Genomic DNA, 27,939 nt, shown 5'->3' on the forward strand with positions numbered 1-27,939 from the left:
TGCCTTTCACCATTTGTTTCCCATAAAGGCCACATGGAAACATTTAGCTGGCTTAAAGCAGATCAGAGCACGCTGTCTCAGGCCCGTAACATTTGCTACTTGTATTCCAGGTCTGTCCTAATAAAGTTTTCTGAAAAATATATGCAGCTGCAATAAATAATATTAATAAATATTTTTTAAATGGCAGCACGTCCGCTTGTGGGAGACGGCGAACAAACTGCCTGCATGTTAGGAAGCATCGTAGACTGTTTGAAACTATGAGACAGAAAGAAGGGGAATAAATATGAATAGCATCTTCAAAGTAGTTCCTCGTGGCTCGATGAGTCTTAAGTGCCTCAAACAACTCTTTTTTTCTCTCTCTCTCCCTCCCTCTCTCTTCTGTGACACCATCTGCAGTCCTGCAGAGGGAATAGAAATCCCAGATGCTCAGGTTATAAGCAGAGCGCTAGTTAGTCTTCATACTTTCTTGCTTAATGGGTAAAACTGTGAAAACAATCAACACAAAGCTCTCACCAAGAGCCGAGAAACAGTTGACTGTTTGCATGATTGGTCCTTCTAGAAAGCATTAACACCGACGCGAGAGTGCTGCGGCGGTAATAAATTCATCCTCGCTTTGGGCTCCGTGACCAGCATGTGTGTATGCATTTGTCAAGGTAAATTCCTGTAAGCATATGGCAGAGGGATACCGGTTTTCACAAGTACACAAACCCAGCTGTCTATGCATCCCTCAGGTCCAGCTCCAAACCTGCCAAGTCATTTACATTAAGCTTCTGCACACAACCACCCAAAAAAATAGATTTCCTGAAATACTCTACATCCAACATCCACATGACAGGCCTACAGGGTGCATAGATACACGCGCGTAATGTGTTGAGTGCTCGCCTAATGGCCTGCCGAGTTTATTGTTGGCCCTTGTGGTGCCTCCGCTTTCCATTCTTTATCCTTTTAAATGAGCGCTACCCCAGACGGGAGTAGGCAGATGCTTCAGACAATGCATAATAATGAGAAATCCCTCCCTAATACATCTTATAAAGTACAGAGTTGACTGTATGTTGTCAATGTTTCTCTCATCTCGAGCCAGATCAAAGCTATTAGCACCATCTGAAAAAAATAGAGCCTTATTATTTACGTTTTCTTGCAGATCCGGCCAGTACTCCCACAAGTAAGGGAATGTACACCCCCACACCGCAATATATCCATCTTTGGCAGGAAAAAAAAAGTACATCGTTTAAACCACATGCCCGCAGAGGAAAGCTAATGTACACAGCAACCTCTTGTGGCTGTTTGGAGAATTGACCTCAAGTCAACAGAATTTGTCATGGGTTCATGTAATAGCACTAGTAGCTATAAAATAAGAATGTGTAGGGCCTCGAGGTTTCCAGCAGTTAATGGCTGACAGATTTCTCCAAAAGGAAATCCCTATCTGACAATCTCAATCTCTAAGTGCTTTCAGCAGACTCGTGAGTTTGGTACTCTTGCTGTTCTGTTACACAATAAAAAAATGAATAAAAATGAGGAATTAAGAAAATATTGCTAATGTTCTCATTGTAGCCAGACCAATTTTTTTTCTTCCTTTCAAATGTGGAACCACAGATAGATTGTGTGTGTGCATGTGCTACATCTCATGAATGGCCGCCTGTGTTTTAAGTTATTGATGAGGTGTGCAGCAGGTCTGACTGAGAGGTTCTGTTCATTACTTGTAAGGGAGCTATTCACAGGTGTGACAGCCCCAACTGGTGACTTTTCTGCACCCATGCAAATTGCTTCTATGGGCCCTGAACAAACATAAGAGAGAAATTAAGGTCGGTTATTGTTTGCCTTTGCAGAACAGCTCCAAAGAAATAACTTCCACAGTACACTGAAACATTTAGTGTGTTTGTGTAAGAAAGAGCTTGGTTTAAAGTGTTCAAGGTCCCCAAGCAGGCATGTTAGAAGGTTTCAAATCTCATAAATGGATGAGAAAAGCATCGCATCAAATATGTCACTTTTACTGAACATCATCATAAATTAACATGCCAAATAATTGGCAGCAATAAAGTGTGATTTCATTAAAAACAAAGAAGATAGACCAAAAAAAACCAAACAAACCAAAAAAAAAAGAAAAACTTGGCATAAGACTTACTCGCCTTGTGCCGATCAAAAATAAACGAAACACTTTATTCATGAGAAAAAGATGTCAACGAGAGTCTTTAAACATGGGTTAGTAACAAATAAATGGTCAAACTGAAGCTACGAGTCGATTCAGGTATTTTTAGTGAATCATCCATCAGCCTCTTATGCTCACATCGACTCGTAGAGATGTTATGTTGCCAGAAAAGTAACCATCCTGTTAAAGTTGAGCATGCGGTCTGATGGTGTGAATCGTGTTCATCTTTTAAAGTGTGAAAGTGTTCTGTGTTTAAATCAGTCCTCCCTCTGTGGGATGCAGGTGATCTCTGCGTTTCCATCACTCGTCTCCCGCAGGCAGGTTTTCTTCAATCCTCTTAATGAACTTCATGCGGATTTCTGTCACACTGTCCCCTCTCAGAGTGTCCTGGGCAAATTTCACATCCACCGCCATCTGGACCTAAACCACATTCATAAAGATTTTGTTTTAAAAAAAACAAAAAGGAAGACAGACTTTTATCCTCATTTGTTCATTTTCCACTATTAAAGTTGTGGTCAGAAGTTGTATCTCATCATGGGCATGAATGTTCATCAGGTTTTATGTCCACAGCAAGTTTTACATTGTCATAGATTGACAAGGTGCTGACCAGGAAAGAAGCACCTGCTCCAAAATCAAGCAGCTTTCGGAAGAAAAGTATAATGTGAGATAAGACAAAGTTTGAGCTATGTGGCCACAATGACAAGAGATGTGTTAGGCTTTCAAATCTAAGAGCACGGCGCCTACTCTCAAGTATGGTGTTGGCAGCAAAAAAAAAAAGGAGCATCATGCACGAGTGAAGGAGGACAACTATCTCGAAATTTTTCTATTTCACCTAGAATCAAAATCTTGACTGTTGAAGGCTGGACACAGCTGGGTGTTCAACAAGACAATGATCCCAAACACACAACAAAACTGGTGTTGGAATGGATAAAGCTGGCCAACATTAACATTCTGAAAACTTCCCAAAACTCCACCCTGGGGGGGCTGTAGCTCAGGAGGTAGAGCAGGTCACCTACTGATCGGAAGGTTGGTGGTTCAATTCCTGGCTCCTCCAGTCTGCATGTCAAGTATCCTTGGGCAAGATACTAACCGATGCATCCATCGGAGTATGAATGTGTGTGAATGTAGTTAGAAAGCACTACTTGTAGAGAAAGTGCTCGTGAGAATGGGTGTGATTGGGTGAATGTGGCTTGTTGTATACAGCGCTTTGAGTACTTTGGGAGAGTAGAAAAGCGCTATATAAGAATCAGTCCATTAACCCTATTGGAAATTTGTGGACTACACTTAAAAGCCAGGTCTGTGCCAGAAAACCAACCAATTTAAATAAACTCTACCAATGTATTTATATATGTATTTGTTTGAGCCTGTGTGGATTAGAGGAAATCCAAAATAAAATTGGTAGTAGACATCATTAAAGATGTATGCCATCATTTTACGGCATAAACTAAATGTAACTGTGCACTGGAACCATATCACCATTGTTTCTTTATATTTTTTCCATACATCCTATACACGCGGCACCTTAAAACTTCTGAGGTTTATCTTACCATCTCCAGGGCTCCTCTGAGGACGCCGCACAGAAGGTTGGAGTAGATGAGTGTGCTGTGGTTATCTGGCAACTCCACAAAGTCTACCAGTGGATTATTCTCGAGGATAAGGGAAAACTCATCTCCTGCAGGGCTCCAGTTGGTCACGCTTGGGGTGATTCCTAGGTACATTTTAAAAGCAACCTAATGAAGACCCCAATATTAACAACAGAGGAGAAAAAGGGAAAAAAAACATTAATCATTTACAAATATTTTCTGATAAAGTCATCAGTTTTTTTGGCTTTTGTTCTTCTTTATCACTTTTTCATAGAGGGAACGGCAGGCTTTCTCATTTTCTGACAAATAAAATTTCAATGGCGCAAACAAAATCCCAGTTGCACGCTCCAATTCCAACATTAAGCTGGCCTGGGCAGATTTGCACTCATATGTAAAATGTTTGCTGTCCTTATTCCAGTTTTTAAACATCACTAGCCACAGAATAATAATGAAAATATGATCCACAGCTGTAGAAAATCTGTTGTGACCACATAACAGACCTCTTCTGCGTCTATTTAACTGAAGAATTGCTGAGGTGATTTCAGAGTTTAGCTAGAGGTCACGCGATATCCTGAAGCAGTCATTCACTGCACCTTCCAAACCGCTGTCCCATAGTGGTCCTCCATTTACAGAGCTGACCTCTCTCTTCATGACCACGAGCCAGGTCCCTGAGCTGGAGTGTTGTTAATTCTGTGGAATGACTCCCTTTGCACGCAGATGTAACACCTCGAAAGCAACTGAAGAGGCTCAACGTGCCCGAGAGCCGCCTTCCTGGTCTGTCTGTGTCCTTTTGTCACAAGGAAGTCATATGGAAAAACTGACAGCCAGGTGACTTAGTATAAAACCAGACTCAGTTATGCAGCCCTGTTGCCAAAGCTGAACAGAGACCCATTTTGTTAACTTCCAGCTATTTTAACAACTATGCATGATTCACATTTGAAAATAATTCTTATTTTTCTTATACTGGGCCTTGGTAAAGCACATCACTACATCTACTACACGAACAATAAACAAATAAATAAATTGTTCCTTTTAAGGCCTGTAACCTTCTAATTGGCTGCCGCTCACTACCAGAAAGTTTGAATGGCAGGTGGGTGTGGTTTCTGTGCTCACAGCCAGTATTTAGAGCCTTTGGTTCATAGGGATTACTCTTAACTTGTTACTTTGGCCATGACAAATGTGAGCGTCTATGATAGCAACAGCAAATATGTTAGAGAAAATAAGGAAAAGCTTAACAGGTTCTCTTTCAAAATAAAAGTCCAAAGATGGCAAACCAGAGATGTTTCACTGAATTTGCATCACATTTCACATCGGATCATTTCTACACACTCACACGAATGTGATTTTAGCATAAAGTTTAGAAATATGCTTCATTCTGTGTTTTGAGCTTTTCTTGTCTACTTACCCCTTACCCTGACACTCTTTCACCCATCCTGTGTTAGGGTGTTTTATTAGAAATGTTCCCTCTAATCTGTCCCTTCTGTCCCTTCCTCCCTCTCCTATTTCCCTCTGTCTATCTTGGGAGAAGTCCATGGTCATGCTCTGATTGGCCTGGAACCTTCCAGTTACCTTAGCAATGACATCGGCTGTTTCTCGGAAATCCTGACACCTGCCGATGCTTGAGCGTGCCAGGAAGTCCTCGATCAGACGCACACCAATGTTATAACCCCTGTGGAAGTCAGAACGTCAGAGAGAGAGAGAGAGAAGTGGGTAAGAGACAAAGTCATGTTTTCTTTTTATATTAAAGGAAAAGTAGTTGGGGGGAAATGACAGGCTAACCTGCGCAAACTGTAAAGCCAAGGCAGACAGCTTCAAATCCTTCAAAATATTTTTGGTTCATATACTTGCCAAATAATGACATTTCTGATTAAAGAGTCCAGACAACTTAACCTAACAGCAGAGTCTGAAGCCAATGGCTGCATCCCAATCCTAACATGGTCCGTCTCTAACCAGCTGGATGGCATCTGGCAGATTGGGCAGTGCAGATTCACTGCCTTCTAAGGCCAGGTAAGACGAGCCCCGTCCTGACAGCTCAGGGTTACCGCACAGCCAGAGAAACAAAGTACATCCAGTCCAAAGGTCTGTCAGCATGACAGGATAATTTAAATTTCTTAAGTTAGAAACCAATCATTTTGTCTTAATCTTATTCTGGGGCGATCGTGGCTCAAGAGTTGGGAGTTCGCCTTGTAATCGGAAGGTTGCTGGTTCGAGCCCCGGCTTGGACAGTCTTGGTCGTTGTGTCCTTGGGCAAGACACTTCACCCGTTGCCTACTGGTGGTGGTCAGAGGGCCCGGTGGCGCCAGTGTCCGGCAGCCTCGCCTCTGTCAGTGCGCCCCAGGGTGGCTGTGGCTACAATGTAGCTTGCCATCACCAGTGTGTGAATGTATGTGTGAATGGGTGGATGACTGGATGTGTAAAGCGCTTTGGGGTCCTTAGGGACTAGTAAAGCGCTATATAAATACAGGCCATTTACCATTTACCATTTATTCTGGGGGAGTACTGTCTCCTGCTTGGCATTCCTAAGATTCTTCTGTCTTAATATTAAATATTTGCTTCTTCAAAAGACCCCATCCAAAGAACTTACAAGAGGAGAAGCAGCAGTGTAAGAAATGAAATCCGATAAGACTACGTCTTTGCTCCATTTTGTGTCAAGCTATGTTATGAACTGAAAATAGGAAAACGCTTAAAGAGTATAATGAAGCTGTCAGCTATAAAGAGTCACCCAAGAGGCTTCAAAAATCCCAAAGGATGCATGATTGAGAGCATCCACTGAAAACCACAGGCTCAACATATGCGAGACAGAAGAACTGAACTTTGTTACAGATAAATACTCATGTACAGAATACTCGGCAATACCTTGTCATCAGCATTGTACTTCCTGTGATACGTTCAAAATTATGTATGATGTTATAAATTGTGTGTTTATTGCATTATGGCTTTGTGATGCACACCTGCACATCATAACAGTTATGTAGTGAGTTTCAGCGGCTTGGAATTATCTACCAGAAGAGCCAGGTTTATGTTTCTTAATGTATCAAATTAAACAGGCTGAATGATAGCACATACTTAATGGTACATAGATGAACTTATTAACTATAAATTAAACAAAGGGTGCCTTTGTTTTGACCTCAGATCATCAGATTGAGATGATCTGAGGTTTGGGACATGGTACTTAATCCTGCTGGAAAAAACCATCAGAAGATGGATACACTACACATTACTACATCACCAGCTTGATGCCGGACTGATCCATGCCTTCATGTTATTTAATAGCTTATCAAGCTTTTACGAGCTTAAAAGTCAGTTTTCTGTGTCACAAAAGTGGCTCTCTTTTTACCTAGCTAAATCACCGTGGTAACTTATGCTGAAGACCTGACCAGGTTATGTTCCAATTTTCAGTTTAAAATAAGCTGGATGGACCATGTTCGCACAGGTTTTTTAATTTGGTGCCAAATCTCTTTTACATTGCTGGAATTGCAGCTACCAGAACAAAACACATTCATTTCACTTTCCTCTGCTGACAAAGTAAAATGATTTCCACATCTCCTTTGTTAGGCTACAGAACAGAAACCTTTAATGTTTAAATGGAACTAGTTCAAAGATTCAAAGCTCAAATGTGCCGCAGTCACCTTTAAAATAAATAGCAGCACATGGAACTGTTTATTTACCGCTGTGTGAAATAAATCCCAAGATTAATGTTCTTCAGTAGCATTCTCTTTGTGACAATGGTGCATTTTACTGGTATATTTTTAATCACCATTTTATGATCATTATCTGAGGATCTGTCTCTTATTGCAGTAGGTGATACTCACTTTGTGTGAAAGAAGAGTCACATGACCTGTAAAATCACTATTTTTATGTAATCATTCACATAGCAGAGCAGAAACCCAGCTTAACAGAAAGGTGGTAAAAAGCACTGTGGTGGCTATTTTCGGTGACTGGGGCTTTCGACTGTGTCAAGCCAGCTAACACAGAAAAAGCGCTGTGCTTTTGAACTTCTGCTGCTGTATCCCAGTGTTTGACACACCGTGTATTCACAGATGCTCTTCTACATACCTTGGTGGGAACAAGTGCTTATTTGAGTTACTGTTGCCTCCCTAACAGCTTGAGACAGGATAACCTAAATGAACTGAGGTGTGATTGGCTGATTAGGAATTTGTGTTGAAGGGCAGCAAATAGGTGTACCTCATAAAGTACCTAGTTACTGTTTAAGTGATGGAAAAGTTTACCTTCTGTGTTTCTAATTAAGTAATGCTTTTTTTGTTTCACACAGCAAGTGCATTTAACAGTATTTACACAATTTTCAACCGACAGCTGGGTGTGAGCCCCAAAAGAGGATTTGGCAAGACTCGAGCTTAATTCAAAGTTTGTTATTCAAATGGTCACAAATTGAAGCACTAATGTCTGTCGGTTGTGCTTTAAAAAAAAATGCCTTTGCTGTATGTGGAGCAAATGGTTCGTTCAAAGACAGGAAAAATCCTGCTTGAAAGAGTACTCACATCTTATCCAGCTGTTTATTGACCTCCTCATCATTCTCATAGTCTTTACAAAGCTGGGTGACCAGGGCCCCATAAGTCAGTGTGAACAACTCCGAGTTCTAAAAGACAAACAAACAAAAAACCAACAGAAACCACACAGATCACATGTTATGTTTGCCACACACAAATCTGGACAAATGACAACCTTTTTACCAGCAAGAAAAGCCTATATAAAATTTTTTTAAGTTAAATAATAATTTGGGGATGGGATATTTTTGAACATCTAGAAGTTAAACAGATCGTCCCAGGGCAGCTCCTAGAATTGAACTAACGTTTGATGCCAGCTTAGGATTGAATAACGTTTCATTAATATGTGGCACATTTTTCTATTGCTGATCTTTCAGTTTTCACACCAAACTTTAAAAGCTATACAGATCTAATGCTATGACCATAAAATAACTGTTAAGATTATAGCCACAGCTGACATGAATGACCTGTCACGGCACAGGAGCTACGATACCTGCTTGGAAAATAGTGTTTTAGCGTCGTTTTTAGAAAGGTATATTACAGTTTTAGTCAGCTCAGTTAATAAATTGCAAATTCATATACGTTCAACTGAAAAATCCTTTAAGAAATAGCTTTTAAATGTGTTTTTGTGTTTTGTTGTCATAGCTTAGCTTGTAGCTCCACTTCCTGTCAAAGCCAAACCCGGCATTAAGCAACAGTGAAATAAATGTTAAACAGGTACAAATATACCTCTTGTACCTAGCCACACGTGCAAGATAAATATGCATAATTTGGCGAGTAGCTCAGCTCAGAGACATGAGTGAGTTGTTAATTTAGCCTTACAGCCACGGTTAGCATCCTGCTAGCTAAGCTTGCTATGTTGCCATTAATCCTGTGGGAGTCGCCTACCATCTTCTTGCTGTCTGTTGCCCGGTTGGCTTGTCTGGACATTGTGACGGGTGTTACGGGCTTACACAGGTGGTGCACTCGATATTAATCCTTTATTTATTTGATTCGGGCTAAGCAGTTATTTCCGTAATCGCCTGTTTAAGTCGCTCTCGCTGTATCAAGCGTCATGAGATAGAAACATGAACTTCCGGTCTTACTTAAAAGTAAAAGCTTTATTGCGGGAAATTCGCGAGTAAACCATTGAAACTAAAGAAAACGGTGCAATGAGGAATAAAAAGCCTTTAAAATTACACACTGTTGTTCCCGATATTTAGACAAATGTAGCCTCTTATGTATAACACCAGATAATACACTTTATTTTGAAAGAAACCCATTTTTTCCTACAGTTTTAGGGGTGTGTTTGACGCAGTTTTTGTTCAGCTGCTTATCTTACCGCCCTCTGGCGTCTTGGAGGGGAACCGAGGACCGCAAATTCTTGGTCTCAACAAAATCTTCCCATAATTGACCACACGATGGCGATATGGGCAATATATTGATAAATTGGGAGTTTTAAAAGCCTGCTTTATAAAATTGTAAGATTCCTTGACAAATAATTTAAACCTATAGTCGTTAAAAAAGTTTTTTCTCAATAAGTGTAGTGATTACTCTTGCTCATAACATAACTTTTAACTCTACAGATATTGTCCGTGTGTGAAAGAGAGAGAAAGTGAGGTAGAGGGAGAGGAAGAGAGAGGGAGAGAGAAAGACGGAGGAAGGGGGTTCACACACAGAGAGAGAATATAGTAGTGATAGGTAACAGATGTGCTTCAAAGTCAGCATCACATTTTAAATCTCAGACATCACATGGCATCCTCTTCGTCCTGATTGGGGGTATTTTCACCTCGAATAAGCCGCATGCTGGTTGGTTGAAAGGCAATCATCCCATCGTCGTGAAGCAAACTCTGCGCTCCACGGCGAGGAAGAGGAAGAAGAGGGACGGCGGAGCAGATCGCCCGTGCTCACACTTTCCTTTTTTCTTTTTTTTTGTTAAGGGCTCGTTTGGCAATAGCCGGCACAGACCGCAGGAACTGTTGTGTTGGTGGTGGTGGTGGAGGAGGATGATGACGGGCAAATCTGTGAAAGACGTTGACAGATACCAGGCTGTCCTCAACTCTTTACTGGCGCTGGAGGAGAACAAATACTGCGCTGACTGTGAATCGAAAGGTAGGTGATTTCCATCAGGGTCATGTTTCCCCGGGTTTTGTGCCCGAGGCGCGCGCCCGGCGCTTGAATCGACCCTCTTTGATCGTTTACTACGCTGGAAAAAAAAATGCTGCACTGCATTCATCATCCCTCGGCCAATTGCATTGTACTATGGTGCAAAGACGTGGAGCCACATCCTTACACGGCTGGAGCATGGCATGCAGTTACATCATGCTAAGCTACCTCAAGTAATAGGATCTAAAAAGGGTTTAAAGGGTGAGAACTGCGTGGCGGGATGAAGTGAGAAAATGCGCTCATTAGTGAAAATGACTCCAGCTATCGCCGCTCAGAGATGGAGTTGAAGGCACCTGTGCTGACTTTGAGTCACCCTGAACACACTGTTCTTGCAGACTGGGAGCAGGCAGTGAAACCCAACTCTTAACAAAGAGGCACTGCAATGTTCTTACAACACTGAGCTGCAATTCTCAGTGATTACCTATATAGCAAGGAGACTTATTGAGTTGCTTGATTGTAGTGGAGCCAGGCTGTCTTTTTATACACTGAATCACCATAATCAGACTGTCAGGTGTTCTGTGTGTTCATTTGTGTGTAGCCTCAAGGAGGCCTTGAACCTTTATTTTTGCCATAGGGGTGGGTAAACACTGGTGTTTTGGTCGCAAATACACTCAGTCAGAGTCTTGAGTCAACAAACAGACTATTCAAAGGTTGCTCTTTATTTGGTTTTCGGATGAGCCATCAACAAGTTGATGAGGCCGTGGGGCTGTTTCCTTATGTTAGTTAAAGAGCTCTTTCATATTTTTCTGGAAAAGGAATGTTTTTGTTTACATGCATGTTGTGTGGGCCTTGTGGGTGGATTCTGTAGAGCATACAGCCGGTGTTGGGCTTATCGAGATCAACATCACTGACTCTAAATGTTTGAAAGGAAGCGCTGTGTGTACACAAATCACTGTAACGCAGGAGGACACCCTTGGTAAATACAAACTTTGAGAATGATATGTGTAGACAGACCCCAGTTTAAAATGGGAGTATTCACTATATATGCGAAAGTTACTGACCACTTGGCAAACATTAAAGGCAACCATCAGAAGATGGGCACACTGGGGTCATAAAGGGATGGACATGCTCAGGAACAGCACTCTAGTAGGCTGTGGTGATTTAAACGATGCTTAGTTGGTATGAAAATATTCCCCACGCAGGATGGATCCATGCTTTCATGTTGTTTCTAGCAAACTCTGACCCTAACATCCAAATATTGCAGTAGAGATCTCGATTCATCAGACTGGGCAACATTTTTACGTCTTCTGTTGTCCATGTGTGGTGAGCTTGTATGAATTGTAGCCTCAGTTTCCTGTTCTCAGCTGACAGGATTTACACCCAGTATGATCTTCTGTGGTTTGAAGTACATTTGCTTCAAAGTTTGTTGTGCCTTCAGAGATGCTGTTCTGTATACCTTGGTTGTAACGAGTGATTCTTTGTGTTTCAACATTAAATCTGTCTGGCCATTCTCCTCAAACCTCCAACATCAACAAGGTATTTTCAGGCAGAGAATTTATGGTCAATCTTCTGTTTACAAGGGGCAACCAATCAGATTTGGCTTGTCTCAGACATAGGAAGATCTAAATGAAGATAAATAAGGATTATTCTGAACTCTGATTCATGCAAAGCTACTTTAGCAGAGTCCAAGACTAAAAACACAGACTTAGTAGTGAGCATATTAGTATCCTTTTTTTTATAATAATACCGAATTCTATGCAAAGTTTTGCCTTAATAAAAAAATCTAACATCTATAGGCTAAACTGTATAGTCAGCTAAGTCTATACAAGTTCAAGTGTGTAATTAAAGCTTTAGAAAAAATCAGTTCCAGCTGTCAAGTCAGTACAGCACATCATCTGTCCTGGGAGGATGTTAATACTGTATCTAATTTGTGATAGACATTTTTTTCCTTTTAAAACACATTTGTACATTACTTTAGTAAGATGACATGTGACCACAAGGTCTTAGTTGTATTTAAACTGAATAAGTCACCAGATCTATGAATACAACAACGCAGGGTTTTGTTAATGTTCCTATTGCCTTTGGGTGCTCTTTTAAACAAGATATTTAGAAGTGATGCTGTTCGCCTTCAGGCAAACACACTCGTGACTGCTCAGTGGACAGTTTGAAAACAGCACAGTATGATTGGGCTCCTGCAGCTTATTTACATACTGTTTGAAGGCTCGGACGCAGACTTCAGAAGCACAGAGAATAAATGATATCTTAGAAGATTATATTTGCATATGTGATGCTAATACGATGCTAATTTTATGACTTTTTACTCCCAAATCAGGCACATGTGGAGAGAGAAAGGGTATATAAGTTAGCTACACAAGTTTGATTACTACTACGTTTCTCCTTTTTCTTGCATATTAAAATCATGGTCACAAAGGCTCTCTTGGTGTGAACTCTTTAGATTTTCAATGTAAGAGCTCGACATCCCTGCCAACCACACCCACACACACGAACAAAAACATGTTTTCTGTCAAGATTTCACACATTACAAAATCTTTGTACAATTTGCTAAAAGGGTGTCCACACAGGAAGGCTCTTGCAGCAATGTGACGAGCAGTGACCGTGGGATGACAGTAAAAATTTGAATTGTGGTCACAACAGGAAAAATAACCACTGGCGAGTAAGGGAATTAACCACCAATGGGTTTAAAGAAAATGACTGACATGTGACTGTGTGATTCATGAGTACACCCTGGACAGGTTGCCAGATCTTATTATTTTTGATTTTTAAAATATAATGTTTTGTTCCAAAATAAAAAATTTTCCAGTAAATATGAATACAGTTTTAAAGAACAGCAAATATTTTGTTATAAAAAGCTTTTATTTTGAAAGGTTACAAAGTCCTGGCTGACTCTGTGATCTGAGCTGATGCTCAGAGAGTGTTTTTTACTTCTTTGCTGAGTAGTGCATTTCTCAAAACTGTAAGTACAGATTCCAGACTACACACTCGAGTCGTGCACAGCCGCACAAGTGCACACCTCAAGCACATTAGTGCCCTCCCCTGCCCTCTCTCTCTTATCAGGTTTTCTTTTTTATTTTTGGCCATATGGCTCGTGATGGGGTTTGGTCTAATCTTGTTTGCACCTGATTGCCGTTGCACGTTCATCACCTACCTCTCTCCCTCCCTCCCTCCCTCCCTCTCTCAGGATGATCAGAGAGGAAGTGGTGTGGTGTATGGAGCCAAGAACGTGTTTATTCCAGCGAATGCAAACACACAACAGCAGCACTCTCAGACATTCCCCTGTCTATTATATACTGCGCCGCTTAACAATATCTCTTTCTCCGACTGTAGATTACTGCCTGTGCGCCGCAAACTTCCTGTCTCTGTCTGTTTCTCTGGGCTGAATGACTTTGTGTGCTATTTGTTTATTTATTTCTACCACTTCCTCATAAAGTCACACCCCTCCAGTAAATCCTTAATACTGCCAGGAAATAATAAAGAGACAGGGGGAGAGGCAGAGGGTTAGGCAGGGTGCATAATGTAGTCAACACTTCAACCTCTGGCTTCAGTCTCAAGGGGCTGTGTACATGTGCGTGCATGTGTGTGCATGTGTGTTTGAATGAGCATAAAAGCATGTCTCCCTTATTGTCTCTATTGTACTTGTGTTTACTCATGCTGGGCCCTGGTTGCTGTGGTGATATCACCTGATGATGCCAGGCTGTCTACCTCTACCATGAGCTCTCAGTCCCCTCCTCCCCTCGGACCCTTTTTAAAGAAGTCAGCAGAGATTTCCATTCAGAGAAGAAGGTTATTGGACGTGTGTGTCGGTGTGTGTTTGTTTGCGCGTGTGTCCTTGGCTGGCACAAAGTACAGAGCCTCAGTACCAGAGAGAGGGTGGCACCGTGCTACATTGCTGTGCGCACAACTCTCTAATACACAGCGATGGCCAGATTAAGCTGCAAAGGGCTTTGGGACAAATAAGCTGCTGGGTCCCTTTTTAACAACCCTGATCCTGCTTTTACACCTGCAAATCGTATCACTGCGCAGGAGGACACGCGTCTCGTGCTAGTGACAGCGTGACAGGATGTAAACATTAAGGGAGTCCTTCCTCAGCTGAGCTGTAATGTTGTCAGCTGCATGCTTCCTTACCAAGAAAAGGACTCATACCAGAAACTGCTCACCGTAGTGTTTTGGAGTAAATGGGTCACGATTTCTGGAAAAAGATGCTACTGTTGAGTTAGTAAGCAGTTTTTAACCATGTATTTCCATTATAATGAAAAGAAGGCACAGCTAACATCACCAAAACTAGTTAACTTTATTAACACAGAATATCAAAACAGAGGAAAAACCCATACATTTGCTTTTGGTGTGAACTATCCCTTTAAGAATGCTGAATATGTAAGCGCCAGCTTAGCAATCGCTAAGCAATAGTGGGAAGGAAAAAGTGTCGTTTTAGCAGGAAGAAACCTCCGGCACAACCAGGCTCAAGGAGCTGCAGCCATCTGCCATGACTGGCTGGGGGTGAGAGGATGGAGACACAGGACAAAAGATACACTGTGGAGGAGAGCCAGAGATTAATGATTAAATGCAAAGTGGTGTATAAACACAGAACGAGTGAAAAGAAAATCAGTCTGAGGCTGAGCTGGGCTCTTAGAGAGTTCTTGTACATTGAAACTTTGGCCATTTTTAACATGAGCACTGACCACTGTAACAATTTATAGGATAAAACATAAAGATATTGCCCCTCCGTAAGACTATCCTAAACACGACTTTTCTCGTGGCCCCTGAGTTGCCCGTTTGGACTGATTGGTGATTCAGCCTTATACAACCATGTAGGAAAAACACACAAAAGTATAATAAGGTCACACGTCAGTCTGCTGGGGTTTTTTATCTGTGAATTGGCCGCACAGGAAGCAGACAAAATGTCAGGAGCAGCTTAAAGAGAGCAGTTATTAAAAACCTAAAAATCATATAGCTGTGAGCTCCTCAAAGGTAAGTTATGTCACATGAATTGTGCTGTTACTGTTTCACCGGGTGATAAATTGGTTCTAAGGATGCGTTTTAGTTCTATAGATAGTGGTTATCTTAGTGTAGGGGATTGCTCTAATAGCTAAGCAAATAACACAGATGACTACTCAGCACAATAACCTTATAACATTTCAGGGGATAAAAACAATATGTGGGCAATAAGATTAAAAAAGACATAAAAGCAGGACTAAAAATTTGGACTACCTTACTCATCTTTTTATATGTAACACTGTTCGACCTCAATTACTCACCTGCAGGATCACAGTCATGATGTTTGCATGGTAACACAGATGGTGGGTGTGCCTTTTGTAAATTATCAATAGGTTCCATCTGCTTGGTTCAGATTTGGGTCACTGGGTGGCTCCAGGGTATCTGGATTGGTTTAGATGCTAATGGGCTAGAGAGTAAGGGACAAAGGGGTGTATGCATGAGTGTGTGTTTTGTGTGGCGGCGGAGCAGGGCATGGGATCCGCTGATGGCTGAGATGCTCCGTGGGATTAACTGGGTACATGCAGAGAGCACCATTTATCCTTGTGGGATGTAGGCTAATGGACCATATGTACCTGCTCATGAACAAGTGTGTATGTGTGTGAGAGTCGGTGGACCAGTGTATTTGTGTAACGTGTGCACCTGTGTGTTTGTAACTGTAAGGATTCAGACAGGGTTTTTAACAGAGATGTGTTTAAGATGAGAAGTTAATGACTAAGTCGCCAGAAATGGTATGGAAAAGCATTCAAATACGTGTGTGTAAATGACAGCGAAGTTCATTACAGATCTCTGTGTGCGCTCTCTGCTCGTCATACCCCCGTTACACCCCAGCAGGACGTCTAAAGTCCACCATTTGATGACTATAAAAATCCCCTCCTGCTTGTCTCTGTTTTTGGCTCTCGCTGTGGCTCTGCCTTCTCCACCCCTAATGTGCTTCAGCCTGCGTGTTTCACAACCATGACCACAGCCATTTTTTTTATTTAATTATTTATTTAGTTTTGCCAGGGTGATTCATCAGTTGTCTCTGCTTTTGGATGCTTTTCCGTGTAAAAACTGAGAAAGGGACTTATTAGTCAGACCTGGAGAATTTAATTAGACCTTTAAATGATGTTGGCATTTGCTCTTTTGATCACATCAAGAAAAGAGGACATGTATTCACTGCTGCTGGTGAACGGTGGAGCAGTCTACACTCACTGTGATGCCAGCCACAAAGAAAAAGTGATTCATAGGGATCGTTGGTTCAATCTTTTCTTCCCTTTTTAGACGTCTCCTCCACCTACTTCCTTGTATATCTGTTCAAAGCACCTGTAGGTGTGCAGTGCTGCCGGACAGACGCACTGCATATGGGTTCTTACTCAAGCATAGCATTGATTGGAACAAGAGAAGGCTGCTTCTCTGTGGTGTGCAGGTGTGATCTGCCTTAAATGTAGCCTTCATCTGTGTGCTCTTTCTGCTCCCCCGGCTCACCGGATCAGCGCACTCGGGTGCACACCTGAGGACCATGACTTCAAACATTCATAATACCCAGCTGGAAGCAGATTAAATCTTCGCATGAGGGGAGAAAAATAACAGGCAGTGTATGGAAAAAGGACTCTGAAGCCATGCTAGCAGCTCAGTTGAACTGTATAACAGCGCTTTTAGCTAAGTGCTAACGTCAAGATGCTAACAGTGACGGTGCTGATTTTTACTGGGTATGTTTATCGGTTTAGCATGTAAAGGCTGATTTGGACTTTTGTGGTGAATCTTTGTAGAGCCTATGACCTACATACAGTGGCTTGCAAACGTATTCGGCCCCCTTGAACTTTTCCACATTTTGTCACATTACAGCCACAAACATGAATCAGTTTTATCGGAATTCCACATGAAAGACCAACACAAAGTGGTGTACACGTGAGAAGTGGAACAAAAATCATACATGATTCCAAACATTTTTTACAAATAAATAACTGAAAAGTGGGGTGTGCGTGATTATTCAGCCCCCTGAGTCAATACCTTGTAGAACCACCTTTTGCTGCAATTACAGCTGCCAGTCTTTTAGGGTATGTCACTACCAGCTTTGCACATCTAGAGACTGAAATCCTTGCCCATTCTTCTTTGCAAAAGGCCAACTTTGTGCGGTGCATGACTAATAGTTGCCCTATGGACAGATTCCCCCACCTGAGCTGTAGATCTCTGCAGCTCGTCCAGAGTCACCATGGGCCTCTTGGCTGCATTTCTGATTAGCGCTCTCCTTGTTCGGCCTGTGAGTTTAGGTGGACGGCCTTGTCTTGGTAGGTTTACAGTTGTGCCATACTCCTTTCATTTCTGAATGATGGCTTGAACAGTGCTCCGTGGGACGTTCAAGGCTTGGGAAATCTTTCTGTAGCCTAAGCCTGCTTCAAATTTCTCAATAACTTTATCCCTGACCTGTCTGGTGTCTAGATCCAATCGAGAATCTGTGGCAAGATCTGAAAACTGCTGTTCACAAACGCTGTCCATCTAATCTGACTGAGCTGGAGCTGTTTTGCAAAGAAGAATGGGCAAGGATTTCAGTCTCTAGATGTGCAAAGCTGGTAGAGACAGACCCTAAAAGACTGGCAGCTGTAATTGCAGCAAAAGGTGGTTCTACAAAGTATTGACTCAGAGGGCTGAGTAATTACGCACACCCCACTTTGCAGTTATTTATTTGTAAAAAATGTTTGGAATCATGTATGATTTTCGTTCCACTTCTCACGTGTACACCACTTTGTATTGGTCTTTCACGTGGAATTCCAATAAAATTGATTCATGTTTGTGGCTGTAATGTGACAAAATGTGGAAAAGTTCAAGGGGGCCGAATACTTTTGCAAGCCACTGTAAGTGGCCAACACTGTTACTAGTATCCATGCTTGTGCATGGTGCATTATGTGTTATTAATTATTTTGAATGCTGTACCAGCCATGACAGAAACATATTTCTCCGTTCCCTCATGTCCACTCCAGTAGTTTGTTACGGCGTTTGTTACATCTTAGGGTTTCAGAGGGGTGTGCGGTTTTGAGTTGTGTTACAGTGTAACACAGAAGTAAGCGAGGACAAGTGTTCCCTAATTGACAATAAATAGAAATTACAGCTGAATTTTAGTGTAATTCCGTTAATCAAGAAAGAAAAGGTGTGAGGTTGTTCACTGTCAATTACTAGTGGACATGCATGTTCCAGTCACATAGGTGGCTGGCTACCTCCCTTAAGCAGGGGTTGGGAATTAATTTTCCCAAGGGGCGACATGAGAAACTGGGACTGTTGTAAAGGGCCACACCAATAAACTTCTTCTTTTGGCTGCTCAAAGTGGGTTCTGTTTACTAAGGACCCACCAACTTTGAGTTACTTGAACAGAATATTGTCATTTTACACATTATGACTTCCTGATCAAACCTGACTAATTTATCAATGTTTACATTGCATATTATCCAGGTAAGTAAATCCCCAAAAGTTGATTCTGTTCATCTGGACGTAGCGTTTTCAGCGGGAGAAACGTTTGGTCACTCATCCAAGTGACTTCTTCAGTCTCAGCTGACTGCAGGTTTCCCCAATCTTATAAACCGTACATTTGCAAAATCACTGAAACCAGCCCACTGAAGGAACAATGGGCTGGGAGGGCACCTTCATCATAATTATGCAAATTCTCATGACCATTGATCAACAACCACTGATCAAAGCTCATTGATCAAAGACAATTGATCCATGGCCGTGAGTACCATTCACAGAGTTGGGGAATGGCTGGAATCACAGCATTGTAAGATGGCGAAAGATGTAACCTTAGGCCCCCTCCTCGATTCAGAGATGGTCTTTCCCTTTTCGTATGACTCTGCGCTCACACCAGCGTTCCTCCCTGTCCAGGATGTGTACATCCTTATCATTGAAAGAGTGTCCACTGGCCTGTAGGTGTCTATAAGATTGGGGAAACCTGCAGTCAGCTGAGACTGAAGAAGTCACTTGGATGAGTGATGAAACGTTTCTCCCACTGAAAACGCTACGTCCAGATGACAGAATCAACTTTTGGGGATTTACATTGCATAGTTTGTCTACCAGACGGCACTCTACAGCTTCCCTGCTGGCAACATAACAACCAAACAACCATCCGAGGAGAGTCAGACAAACGAGGCCAAATGAGTAAACAAAGAGTTACACGTAACAGATGTTAGGGAAATCTATGTTTTGTGTGTCTAAAGGGACAAAATACAAACGTATAGTGGTTGGGCTCTGCCTGTTAAAGCAAAGTTAAGCTATTGTAACGCATGCCATAATTTCGAAGACATTTCAGCTAAAAGCACAGACATCAGCCTCATAATGATGACTGAGAAGAGGTCAGGTCAGCTATGATTCATCTTCTGAACATCAGGAGCACCTAAACTATGTTTCATGACAGCTGATCTAATTGTTATTATAGACTCGCCTATTTTTTTGTAGAGACATCAGTCAAAACTGTGCATTGCTATAAAAAAAAAAAAGGAGAAACTTTTCAATATGCAAATGGAAAAAGCATTCCCACAAATCGCAGAAAACATGAGGGCAGAAAATAAACAGAAAGGAAGAAATGGAACTGGTGTGAAAGAGATATAAGCAGACAAAGGAGAACATGAGGGAGGCAGCCGTAGTGAGAAAGATAAGAAATGGCGGCTAGAGCACAGAGGGAGCATTAGAATAAGAGATGAGAAGGACAAACTAATTCCAGTGTTCAGGGACTTCAACACTATTGACAGCGTCTCTGTCTTTCTCTGTGTCTGTGTCGGCGTGTACAGTGGCTAAGCAGGCTTTGCAGAGTAATTCTACTATTATTAGCCAGTAGACAGCTAATGCTGCAGCTAGACAGTGAGGAAGACCAGTGCACATGGTGTTTTTTGCATTTGTGATTCGCAGTTTAAAAAGATGGAGAAAACTGAAAACTAACTCTTAATAGTGCAAACAGAATTCTAGTAGGATTCAAGAAGGAGCCTATTCATTGCAGTGTTTTTCTCAGAGGAAAAGAGGAAGGCGCTGCATGTTTTTCCCTTCTCAAACTCGACTTCCCCTTTCATTTGCATAGAATGGCCTTTTCTTAAGCTCTGCACAATGCCTTTATCTGCCAGAAGAGGAGAAATCCAAATCGAAAAGCTGCTCTTCCCCCTAGTGGCGTGAAGGCCACAGTGCACGGACCTGTGGCAGCAGGGTTGCAGGGACTCACAGCAGAGATGGTTTGGAGAAGTGGAGGCAGAGAGTCGCAGAAAGAGATGGAGGCAAGGAAAGAGGAGGAGGGAGATATGGTAAAGATGTAAGAACAGCACAAATATTATCTTTGAAGCTGAGTGCAGTCCCCAAAGAGGATGGTTGCATATCTTGAGCAAAAATAAATAAATAACGATCTCATCTATGATGTTTTTATTTCTTTTATGTTCTGAATATAGAAGAAAGATTTGCAAGCATGCTTTTAAGCTAAAACATATGCAGCATAAGCAATAAACAGGTCTCCACAAAATCTGAGTGGATCCATACGTTTGGCTCAGATCACAGTGCTCCCACACACACAGGCTCTTGATCAAATGAGTAATCATCCCTGCAGGTATCCAGGCCCTGAGTGTGTGTGATTGCTTGTGTGTGTGAGGTGCGTGTTTGTGGGACTTTGTACTCCTCCTCTCGCCTCTCAGTTATGTAGGCTAACTCTCGTATTGGATCCTGTTATGTGTTAGGCCACCGCATGACTTACACAGGATTAGATGTGCTCCCTGCTGAGTTCAGACTCATAATTGAGGTTTCAGACTTGTCTCTTTATAATTGGTCTAAGATTAATTGTTTTTTTCCCTCATGTTTCTCTAGTCTACTCACTTAGCCCTCTTTCTTGTTTAACCTAAATCTCTTTTATACGTTTAGCTTGGCTTATCACCACCTCCTTGCATCGCTCCTCTGCGAAGACTCTCTCCTCTCCTCTAAATTTCATTCCCCCCGTTGCTCTTCCAGGTCCACGATGGGCATCCTGGAATTTGGGCATCTTCATCTGTATCCGCTGTGCTGGTATCCATCGAAACCTGGGGGTTCACATCTCCAAGGTCAAGTCTGTCAACCTGGATCAGTGGACGCAGGAGCAAGTCCAGGTCAGTGGTCTTCACTATGAAAGTTTCATAACCACTAAAAAACCCAAAAGCTTTTAAATATTGGGTTAAATATTTTGAACTGTCCCTGATTATTAAACGCTATAAATGTTGGCTTTCTTATTTGTTTTTTGGTTGTCTGTTTGTTTTTCAAGTTTCTCTAATTAGCTTAACTGACACTAGCCTGGCTCAAATTTCCTTGTATGGTCATTTCAGACTAGAAGGTGGCTTACAAGGCATGGGTTCTGTTTGTGGAAGCCAAGTGAGGGGCATCCAATCAGAAGAAGGTTGTCTATTAAGGAGTGGCACATTAAAGAGACAGCTTATTTCAGATAGAGGATAAACTAAGGGGATGTATTATGACCCAGTAAAACATGTGTAATGGGGGGCGGGGCGGGGGGCGGTATACTGTGGATATAATCCAAATCACAATCAATCAATTAGCTTAGCATAAGATCGAGAAAAACCACTACTGTTCACTTTTAAACTGGTTACTTAAAAGTTGAAGTAAATAAGATTATTGTGTTAATCAGTGAGTTTGTTTTAAAATGGTCAGACATGTTTGGCTGACTCTGTTTTGAGTCTTTATGGTAAAGCAACACAAATGAAATGTGCTGGTTATATCTTTAGATTTTTAAGTTAAATTTTAAAATAGGTGGTATTGTTCATTGCATAAGACTGTTAACAAGAAAACACCTGTTTTCCCAAAATTCTAAGCTGTTGCTTCTTTTGTGAAAATCTTTCAGAAAGTAAAACCTTTAAATAAAATAGATTTCCATGCAATATAGAGATGGATAGAAAATAAACAACAATATAATTTTTTGTAATTTAGTAATTTTATTCTATGTATATATGCTTATTTTATCTGGTAGTTGGTATTTTCACATACAGTATAACTGACGATTTTCCACCTCCGAGTAGCCTCTTTCTCTTTAGTATGCAGCTCATCTCGTCTGGTCTGATAGACAAGACAGTCAGCGTGATGCTTCTCAGTGTGAGGGGATTTCTTTGGTCAGCACTTTTTCTTTAGTTCTCTACAGCTCTCACTGTAAGAATCCTGCTTTTTCATATAACCGCACTTTAACAAGGACACCTTGGATATTGCATTTGAACATTACTAGATTTCTTTGCAATGTGTCAGTTATTTTGTTCTCCGTTGGTATCCCCAGTGTGTTCAAGAGATGGGAAATGCCAAGGCCAAACGGCTCTACGAGGCTTTTTTACCCGAGTGCTTCCAGCGTCCCGAGACAGACCAGGCTGCCGAGATCTTTATTAGGGACAAATACGAAAAGAAGAAATACATGGATAAAGTCATTGACATCCAGATGCTCAGGGTGAGTCCACACAAACAGATCCACGTGTTTGTTCTTGTGTCTCCAGCAGAATCTGCAGAACAGGTTTGGAGAGTGAATTTCTCTTACTTTCCTGCTACCCTCGACCAACCTTGAGTGTCGTCAAACCAAACCACTTCTTTTCTTTGTGCAGAAAGAAAAGAGTTGTGACAACATCCCAAAGGAGCCAGTTGTATTTGAGAAGATGAAATTGGTAGGTGCATCATTCCATGTTCATATCATAGACCAGAGATTCCATTCTGGCCTTTGTTATCTTGGTTTTGTTTATTATATTGTTGCTAAATTGTTATAAGTTGCTAAATTGATTTAAAAAAAAAATCAAGAGGCAACCAAAGTCTAATGCAGTAGTAGTCAATCGTCGCAACCACACTCCCTGTCTTCAAGCCTGAACAACATTTTTAAAAAAAGGTCCAAAGCTAACCCCCAACCGGTTGCCAGAGATGGTTGCCCCTCCCTGAGCCTGGTTCTACCAGAGGTTTCTTCCTGTTAAAAGGGAGTTTTTCCTTGTCTGATTTTTGGGGTTTTCTCTGTATTTTTGTAAACTCTGTACCTTACAAAACAAAACAACTTGAGTCAACTGTTGTGATTTGATGCTATATAAATAAAATTGAATTGAAGTGATATAAACATTTTAGCATCTGGACAGATGATGCATATTGTAGAACATTCTTGTTGAACTTAATTATCAAATACAGGTCATCCCTGTATTTGAAAAGGCGTCAACAAAAGGCAGAGAAAAGCTGGTAACTTTTATTGTGGTGACTTGAATGGAACAGTCATTTTATACCACTAGTGAGTGTGAAGAGTAAAAGAATCGGCAGACAGACTCATTCGCCAGTGCAGAATTGTTGCATTAATTACACTGATTTTCTCTGTTGTGACAGAAAAAGGACGTCAGCCCAAAGACAGATTCCCAGTCTGTCACAGACCTGCTTGGACTAGGTATTTTGCCTTATGCACCTGCACGCATGCGCTTACACTAACACAGAGTCCAAAAAATTTGCACACCAGGAAACTGCTGTCTTAATATAGAACTGCTTTATGTTGCAAGTCTGCACCTAAAAAGCAAATAAACATGCCAGGCATCTATTTTAGGACAGAAAGCTGAATCTTAATTAGATGAGCTGCTTTGAACGTGGATACCTGAAACGGTTGTTATCATCATTACCTCTATTAGATGCCCCAGCTCCAAGCCCTGTGGTGTCTAATGGTGGAGGATGTGTTCCAGACAGTAATGAGAGCCCAGTGGTGTCTAACGCAGCCCTTGCACACTCTGCCCTGGATCTCTTCAGCTCCCTTGCAGCCCCCTCCCCTGCTTCCTCTACAAAAAGCACGGTAGTAGACAACACACTGTACATGCTATAAGCTGCTGAGTTTTTATTTGCGTACATTCAGACAGACTTTCATCTTTGCCTTGTGTCTGTCCAGTCTGTTTCCAGCACCATGCCTCAGAGCAGAGTGACTGCCTCAGTGCCTGAGAATCTGAGCTTGTTCTTAGACGCAGCACCCAAAGCAGAGGAGGGCACTGTCAAGAAACTATCCAAGGACTCCATTCTTTCCCTGTACGCCTCCACTCCCTCGGTACATGCCAGCAGTATGGCTGCACATGGTAAGAGTTTATAAGATTTCTGTCAGATGTGGTCCAGATCTGGATGTTGACACGGTGATAGTCTGCTCATCGTTATTGGTGTCTGTGATTGCTCTCAGCAGGCTTGTACATGAACCAAATGGGATATCCAACACACCCGTATGGTCCATACCATTCTTTAGCCCAGGCGGGGGGAATGGGAGGCACTATGATGACATCACAGATGGCCATGATGGGGCAGCAACAGAGCGGGGTGATGGCAGTGCCACAAAACAGCATGATTGGAATTCAGCAGAACTGCATGATGGGGCAGCAGAATGGCTTAATGGGCGCTCAGGGTGTCACGGCTCAGCCTAGCGGCATTGTGCCGTCGCCCTACATGACAGGAATGATGGGACAGCAGCAAACTGGAATGATGGTACAGCAGCAGAACAGCATTATAGGACAGCAACAAAGTGGGATGATGGGGCAGCAGCAGCAGGTTGGGGGTTTGCCCGCATTAACCCAGCAGCAGACTTATGGAGTCCAGCAAGCCCAGCAGCTACAGTGGAACATCAGTCAGGTGTGTGTTTGTTTTTTGGGGTTTTGAAAGTTGTGAGAGGAGTGGATCCGTTGCTAAAGTTCATTTTGTGCCCTTCAGATGACTCAGCACATGGCCGGCATGAATCTTTACAACACCAGCGGTATGATGGGATACAGTGGTCAACAAATGGGAGGTTCAGCAGCTCCAAGTTCGGCACACATGACAGCGCACGTGTGGAAATGAGCTTGTCTATCTGAGATTCGATGGAGCGCCAACGACCCACAAAAGGAGAAGAGAAACGACGTGGATCAGACTCTCCATTAAACATTTTCTGATGCAAGGGAGGAGGAGGAGGAGACTGAGGTGGAGAAGAAGAAGAAGGTTTGAGAAACCACTACTACCTCTCTCTCTCCTCTCTGGCCGCGCTTCCTCTTGCCGTCTCATGCATAGCCATGTTCTGCAGATTTCCATGTTTGCCTTCAGGACCTTTTCATATGACGACTACGACAAGGCGGTTCTGAGGCCACTGGTTAGGACTCCAGAGCTTTCTTTCTGCCCAGCCTTTATGAGAGAGAGCTTGTGTGCAGAAACATTATGAGGGTATCAAGCAGCTGCAGAATTGCACTGTTTCATATTTAATCAGATGGCACTGGGGTTGGCATTGGGGTTAGCCTAGCTTTAAAAGCTCAAATAGACCGAGATATATAATCTGGCAACCTAAATAGGTGGCTCATACTTTACGCCCTACATTACCAGTATTTACCCAACTGATGGGGCGACATTTAGTGATGATATATACAGTGGCCCTGAGAGGTCAAACACACTGCTGCCTAATAAAACACCAGCAAAAATGAAAAATGGTGCAAAATCACACAAAAAATAATTGAAGTTCAATAAAACCCAATGGAAATGGAAAGAAAAACACTGGAGAAGCTAACAGAAAAAAACCAAACAAAACACAACAAAAATGTTTTTGGCTAACAGCTAACAGTAAACGGCTAACAGCAACCATGTACCTACAGTGTCCATTGTGTTTTGTCAGAATTTTTTTTTCTATGTCCGTTATGTTTTAATCAACTTCTGTGGTGCTTTTGCAAAATGTTAATGTTTTGCTGGTGTTTTCTACAGTTGCAGTGCATGTGACCTCTCAGGGCCACCGTAGACATAGCTACATTTTAACAGCAGCCATATTTGCAAAGTGTAGCAGCTACAACTTTATTCAGCCAATTTCAAGTTCGAGATTTAGAGCTTTTCAAAAGTATATTTTCACATAAGTGAGATGAGCTGCTGCTAATTCACTTAATAATCATTAAAAAATATAAAAGCTAGGCTAGCCTAATAGTCCCTTCATGCTGCATGCAGAAGACAAATACGCATAACCATTTTTAGCCACATATATCTAGAAATTCTACTCATCTAACAATATTTAATTCAAGCAACAAATCCTACCTACACAGCCCGTAATATTGATGTCTTCATCTGAATATCTAGAGGGCTTCTTTTAGAATATTTAATCTTCAAATGTCAAAAGTCCAAAACCATATTTTGGGAGACCAAAGATCAACACTAGCTTTACTGTAAGTGGACAGTATTCCTGTATGCTTTTTCCTGTTCAACCACTTAACTAGTGATTAATAGAAAAAAAAACAGCAATTCAGCAGTCCAGCATCACTGTCTTCACTGTGCTGTTCTTTCACCAAGGGTAGGACACTTAAAAAAATAAAAAATAAAAAAAGAAGAAGAAAGAAATAATTTTGCATGCAGTGTCATCAGCGCCCGCACACCTCCAGTTAAGAATCTGCCTGGTGCATTAGTGGCCTCAAATAACGTTGAATGTCTGTAAATAGGAGGTGAACAGAGAAGTGGGAGTAGAAACGGAAAACTTCAAGGTGAAGGTCAGCCGGGTTTCAGATGTTTCCACTGAATTGCATGAAAAGAATGTGTATCTAGCTCTGATTGTATGTACTGTACTGTATGTTTGTTAAGATTTGCGAATGTGTCTCTCTGAATGTTTCTCCCTCTGACAAAGTCTTTGATAAAGACTGACAAAAAAACAATAAAAAAAATGGGTAAAACATGTGCTCTGAATGTGATCTCGGTTGACTCGTTTGATCGCGCGCACTTGTGTTTCGATGTGTTTTTGTTTTTTATATATTCCTCGTCTAGAAACGTGCACCTTGTGTCTCTCGAACGTCTGTGCTCGATGGCATCCTGTGGGTTTCCAGTTTTGCTGTAACGGCCTCACCTTTACGTTGGGGGCAAACAGTGAGCTGTTGTTTTGTTTTTTTCTTTTTGAGAGGGGATGAGAGTATTCAACAAGCTGGCCAAACCACATCGTGAAGCATAAAGCGATTGTACATCCGCAATCTGTCACATCTGTTTTAGCTGATGCTTGTACGCTTCTCCCACACAAACCATCTCTGTGCCCCGATTTCTCTTAAAAGTGTTGCTAAATCTGCCTTTTCTGATGAATGCTTATGGAAATGCTGTGTTTCTGTTATTTTAATTTTATTTGACACTTGTGTTAAGCTGGTAAGATGCTGCTTTTAATGTGAGTGGCAGCAATATAGGAGGTGCCTATGTGCAGCATATAAGGACTTATTTCACAACAGTGTGACAGCAGCAGTCACCTTCTCCACTGAGAGCAACATTTATATAAGAGAGAGCACATCCAGCACAGCAACAGCAAATCTGTCAGTCAACAAAAGCTTCTGGAAAGGCAATGCAAGTCCACCTCTGTGGACGCTAAGGCCTCACCTGAGCTTTTCCATTTGTGATCAGGCTACTTTTTTTTTTTGGTCCAATATTTTTTCAGTGAAATAAAAACGAATAAAGGAATGTAACTTTGTACGTACTTGTCGATCAAGATACTGTATATTTTAATTCTTTATCAGAATATCGCTGTATATTATGTTTCTTAAACAACATGTTCTGTATATTAGTTTTTCTTTTCCACATGCTTTGCCCCACTTTACACAATTTCAATAAAATTTAACAATGTATATGTGACATATGATAATTGTCCCCGTGAAAACATGCAAATAAATATTGTTTTCGTTAAATTTTATGT

The 27,939-nt window shown here is 41.7% G+C and overlaps 2 protein-coding genes across 3 annotated transcripts; one reads left to right on the forward strand and one right to left on the reverse strand.

Moving 5' to 3' along the window:
- Positions 1 to 1,941: 1,941 nt before the first annotated feature.
- On the reverse strand, positions 1,942 to 9,295 carry trappc3 (trafficking protein particle complex subunit 3). Its single transcript, XM_080862615.1, has 5 exons — positions 9,123 to 9,295; positions 8,229 to 8,326; positions 5,299 to 5,398; positions 3,694 to 3,876; positions 1,942 to 2,566 (listed from the first exon to the last, which is right to left on the reverse strand). Exons 1-5 carry the CDS (start codon positions 9,162 to 9,164, stop codon positions 2,447 to 2,449), a joined length of 543 nt encoding a protein of 180 aa, XP_080718741.1. The 5' UTR covers positions 9,165 to 9,295; the 3' UTR covers positions 1,942 to 2,446.
- Positions 9,296 to 9,872: 577 nt separating this feature from the next.
- On the forward strand, positions 9,873 to 27,901 carry smap2 (small ArfGAP2). 2 transcript variants are annotated; one of them, XM_080863382.1, is made up of 9 exons: positions 9,873 to 10,325; positions 21,276 to 21,409; positions 22,576 to 22,740; positions 22,892 to 22,951; positions 23,643 to 23,700; positions 23,936 to 24,093; positions 24,187 to 24,367; positions 24,466 to 24,908; positions 24,987 to 27,901. In XM_080863382.1, the coding sequence occupies exons 1-9, from the start codon at positions 10,220 to 10,222 to the stop codon at positions 25,110 to 25,112; spliced, it is 1,431 nt and encodes a 476-aa protein (XP_080719508.1). In that variant the 5' UTR covers positions 9,873 to 10,219; the 3' UTR covers positions 25,113 to 27,901. The 2 variants fall into 2 exon arrangements, with proteins under 2 accessions (XP_080719508.1, XP_080719509.1); XM_080863383.1 differs by having other exon boundaries at positions 24,469 to 24,908.
- Positions 27,902 to 27,939: the final 38 nt, after the last annotated feature.

This window comes from Rhamphochromis sp. 'chilingali' (assembly GCF_963969265.1).
Source record: "Rhamphochromis sp. 'chilingali' genome assembly, chromosome: 17".
Classification (NCBI taxonomy): domain Eukaryota; kingdom Metazoa; phylum Chordata; class Actinopteri; order Cichliformes; family Cichlidae; genus Rhamphochromis; species Rhamphochromis sp. 'chilingali'.